General features: G+C 39.9%; 1 protein-coding gene across 1 annotated transcript in view; it reads left to right on the forward strand.

Annotated features, from left to right (window-relative positions):
* Positions 1–333: 333 nt before the first annotated feature.
* LOC101856406 overlaps positions 334–4,910 on the forward strand; it is a 6,946-nt gene continuing 2,369 nt past the window's right edge. The window contains exons 1-3 of the mRNA XM_013079312.2: positions 334–586; positions 1,600–1,719; positions 3,221–3,439. Coding sequence (XP_012934766.1) covers positions 3,263–3,439 — 177 coding nt within the window. The 5' untranslated portion in view covers positions 334–586; positions 1,600–1,719; positions 3,221–3,262. The remainder of the gene's footprint in view (positions 587–1,599; positions 1,720–3,220; positions 3,440–4,910) is intronic.

Raw genomic sequence — 4,910 nt, forward strand, 5'->3', positions numbered from 1 at the left:
CCTATCTATCTATCTATCTATCTATCTATCTATCTATCTATCTATCTATCTATCTATCTATCTATTTCATCGTGTGTCTGTGAATATGCCACCATGTTTGTGTGCCTTTATGGTTTTCTCTTCTTCTCTGTCGCTTTCTTTCTCTCTTAGTATGTCAATCTGTCTTTATGTCTGTCTGTCTCTCTGTCTCCCGCCCCCCTCTCTCGCTCTTTTTCTCTCTCTCTCACTCGCTTTCTCACGCTCTCTCTCTCTGTCTGCCTATCCTGGATGATGTCGTTCCCCGTATCCCTCTCTCTAAACACCACACATTTCATTTTTTTGTTAAACTCGTATACAAATAGTATTTACATTTCGCGTACAAAATGGTGCTTCGCAATTTGAATAACTTGAACTCAATTCCCCTCACAGAAGTGTAGGCTGTATTAAACAAGAAGATAAGAACCCAGTAACAGAAGCTGATTGGACGCCCGTGATCACATGTTTAAAACAACTACCTGCACAGCGATTGGCTAACACCAGTGCTTTGAACTTTGCTCGGACAGACGTTTTCTCGGCAGTGAAAGATGGGGATCTGTTTCCTTACGGAGTAAGTTTAGGTATCTATCTATCTATCTATCTATCTATCTATCTATCTATCTATCTATGTCTCGCTCTGTGAGAGAGTGTCTCTTCGCGTTTGTCTATCTTCGTGTTTGTCTCTCTATCTGTCTGTCTGATACCCTTTCCTTGTATATTGTAATATTGTATATTATATATATTTGCGTGCGCATGTGTAGGTGCATGGCTGTGTAAATATTCGGTTTCTACTTCCTCTGGGAATTGTTTTACTGGACCATAAAAACCCAAATCTTTCAAGGGTAAAGGGGAAAACGAGACAAATGTTAATATCAAAACATTTCAAACATTCAGAAATCGATAGCTAAGTTTTCCTGATCCATTGAACATAGATCATGTCATTCTGTCTGCTGATGGTCCATTCACACAAACGAAATACAACGGGGAAACGAAACGATGGCTGAAATAGTATAGTCTGAACACTCCATACAACAATTTAGGATTGTCTATGATAGGAGGGACCTCCAAAATAATTTAACGTCCAGCTAGCTTCGATAGGACCGATCCAAATAGGAAAATTAATGTAAAGTGCCTTGCCTAAGAAGATAAGGTCGGATCACGCTGAGCCTCGAACCCTCATCCAGTAATCTCACAATTACCTGTCTGGTAGCCTAAACACGAGATTACTGATGCTACCAAAAAGCAATGGGCGGCCCTTTCTTTTCAAACCCTTTACAGGACTGTTGTCTTTGATATAAAGGGCGCTGTTATTTCCAATTTGTCTTCATATCCATCATTTAATGGCCATAATTGAATTGTGTGATAGGCTTATAAAAGTGAGAGAGATTGATTACTTTCATGAAAAGCAATGATACTTGAAAAGGCCCCCTCTGTGTTTCTCAATACATTTACTCATAGTGCTTCTAATTTAAGCTGACAACCTTTACCCAAAGACGTACTCGAACTACTAGTAATTTATATTTGATCAAAGTTCTTCTTTTTTACTCTTACAACCTGTCCGGGTTTCTTTGTTGTTTTGTTCAGCCATACGAGATCTTCAAAAACAAACAGTACTTGGAGACTACTAAGATACTAGAGAGAGACTATCTTGTCAGTGTGCTGCAGAATGATGGGTCCGTTGGCCAGACTGGCGCCAAGGGAAAGGTAAGGAAAAATATGGAATCGATTCAACATCCTTTTCATCAATACTCTTAGTTTAATTAAGAGTCAGAGCACCAAAATAAGCTAAAGTGTTGTTTTTTTTTGCGATAGGACCATCCCTGTAAGAGGGAGAGCCTTGAAAACTCTCAAAAACACCCTCCTTGTTACCACGATATCACGAGTTCAGTACAGTTTTGGTTTCAATCCATCTTTTTCCGTTTTGAACATAAGTTACTTTAAACGCATTAAATTCCCCATTCGAAAGCGGGTGTTAAAAATGAGAATGAAAATATCATTTTGGGTCTAAAATGCAAGATTTTCAACAGACTCAAAATGGGATTTAGTGCAAAAAGCTGAAGGAAAATGAAATTCTACAGAACACGGTCATTAACCATACTATTACGCTTCAGTTTGTCAGAAAAGAAAGATTTTTATAACAGACTACACAGCTGTAACAAATCTCTTAAAATTCAACATGCCTGACGCCACTGTAAACCTGTGCTCATCAACTACTCAGTCCCTCGGTAATTCCATGCGCGACCCCCTGAAAAGGGAATAGACATGTACCAGCACATTGATGGAGGTGACGCTCTGAACACCGCTTCACGAATTAACTAACCCTCTCACTGCCAAACCTGCTCAAGACTGATACCTGAGAGCCCAAAACAGTCTCCGAATTGATACTGAAAGGGTTAAGGGCATAGGAAGGAGGAGACGTTGGTCTCTTGATGTGATAGTATATTCTTGTTTCGTTTGCCAATTCGTGTCTACTTTCCTTCTTTATCTCTTTCATCTTCTGCACTCTGAACCATCGTCGCCCTAGAACTTTTGTCAAAAGTGCACTCTATACAATGTAGTTAAGTGCACTTAGAACAAAACAGTTCTGGAGCGACATCTTTTTGTAACTAATAGGGCTTTAGAATTTGAACAAGATCATAACATACCGGGTCTATATTAGCGTCTAAGGTGTTACAAGTTACAGGCTGTTCGCTCAGTACGATAAGGGCGCTGGCTCGATTCCCATGTGTTTGTTTGTGTGTGTGTGTGTGTGTGTGTGTGTGTGTGTGTGTGTGTGTGTGTGTGTGTGTGTGTAAGGGGGGGGGTATTTTATTGAATATAACTTTCGTTTCCACTCTGGGATGTGTTGCTGTGTCAACTACAACCGGGTCGGTCCTTAAAAAGGGATCATAGACCGCCTTTCTGTTGAAATAAATTGTTTTGATAGGTGTATAAGCAACGTTTATTTATAGACCTAATGAAACAAAAAATGTTTTCTACAAAAGAGGTTGGCCTGGGGAGGGAGTGGGAGTGTCAGCAAAACTCCTCAACCCTGCTATAGAAAGAACATAATGGACATTTATTTTCAAGGATATTCCATAAGGTGACTTTGTCTTTGATTTAACATTAGCTGAGTTGAGGAAGTCCGAACTGCAAATAACTTGTATTGTGCCAATATGGGCGTAAGGGAAATGAAACGGGAAATCTGTACAATCATTTCCCCCAGATCTATGATCGTGACTACGTTCGTGAATGGGTTACCTTAGCTATGACTTTGACCTACGGCAATGCCAGCAACGAAGTCATCGACAAGGTGACATTTTTCTACATGAACTATTTTGACGTGTCCCCACTCAACGACTTGGCGGCAGACTTCTTTTTCAACATTCCCGCCGTCCAGTACGTGGAAGGACTCACCCAGGACTTCCCAAGACGCCCAAGCAAGGTAGGTGGACGTGGGTTCGTGTTTATAAAGTTTACAGCTCTGGGCATTATCAAAAAGGTATTCTTGTTCATATTCATATTATTAATATGTTTTTTTTGGTTTTTTTAAAATATCTATTAATTAATCAATTTAATTGATTAATCAAATGATTGTGCGGAGGGCTCAGCTATAGTTTTATCATCATCAATTGTCTTGCCTTGAAAAGACGTTGGTGGTTATGGTTCACCATCCCTCATTTCATTCGAGGGCTCCATGGGTGAGTTATCCATTGTGTTGATATACAGTTTCCCAGGTGTTCAGGCTACTATGAATCTTGCGCATTGGCGTCCTTCGCTTCTGATCCATCGAATGTTCCTGTTATACTTAGTCGTTCCAACCCTTTTTCGAATACATAACCCTTGAATTTCACCTATTGCCTCCGTATTGTCTCGATGAGTTATCTTTTCACGTTTGCAATTCCAAACTCTTCTTAGTTTGTTTTCTTTTCATTCAATAATAACACTATTTTCAGCACAGTCTTTAAGGACCACATAATTATCATTATGTTGCTTCTAATATTCTCTTTTAAATGTTACTGTGCAGAATAGACGAAATATGAAGAAGTGGCAGCACATTGCCCGAATTTACCAAGTCTACCATCATCATGTGATGTAAAACAGTAGACTCATAATCGCTTTTGTCCGTTTTGATGCAACGGTGCCATGGTGTTACTATAAATAACCGTGCCACTACACTGTTTTTACTTCCAGGAAAGGATCAATGAACTGCGTCTTATCTTGTTTTCTTTAGGTGTTTTACGTACCTGATGACATAATTTAGACCATTTATGAAGTGGGCTTCGACCCTGCCTGTCAAGGCGGACCCAAGCTGGGAGAGATACAACATCCCAGCAAAAAAGCCAAAACACACGATGAACATTCTTCATTGTCCAGAATCAAACTGGGGTTTTCTGCATGCGTCTGCAAAGTGTCTAATTACTGCACCACAGACGTTTTATCTTATCTTATATCGCAGCGGTATCTGTGGTGACATTGGTGAACTTTTCGCCTTGTGGGTTAGTTGCTTGAGTTCGATTCCCATGTAGAAAAGATGGTAAAAGATATAATATTGTGTCAATTATGGTTCAAGTTCAGCTTTAGCTGAAACCGCCCCCCCCCCCTTCTTTCTAATATTGTGAATAGTGCTTTTGGGATCGTATAACATTTCCAAAGAACTGGACAATCTAATATTTATCTATTTCGTTTTACTTTACTTTGAAAAAAAAGATGCCCATAGACGGAAACAACGGGCTTCAATGAGAGTAGAAGAAAAGTAGAAGAAATAACAGATGAAAAGAAAAGCACCCCCCCCTCTCTCACTCTCACTCTCTCTCACTCTCTCTCCCTCTCTGTCTCTCTCTGTCTCTGTCTCTTTTTGTGTCTGTCTGTCTGTCTGTCTGTCTGTCTGTCTGTCTGTCTGTCTGTCTGTCTGT

This window comes from Aplysia californica, unplaced genomic scaffold (genome assembly GCF_000002075.1).
Source record: "Aplysia californica isolate F4 #8 unplaced genomic scaffold, AplCal3.0 scaffold00048, whole genome shotgun sequence".
NCBI classification, from domain to species: domain Eukaryota; kingdom Metazoa; phylum Mollusca; class Gastropoda; order Aplysiida; family Aplysiidae; genus Aplysia; species Aplysia californica.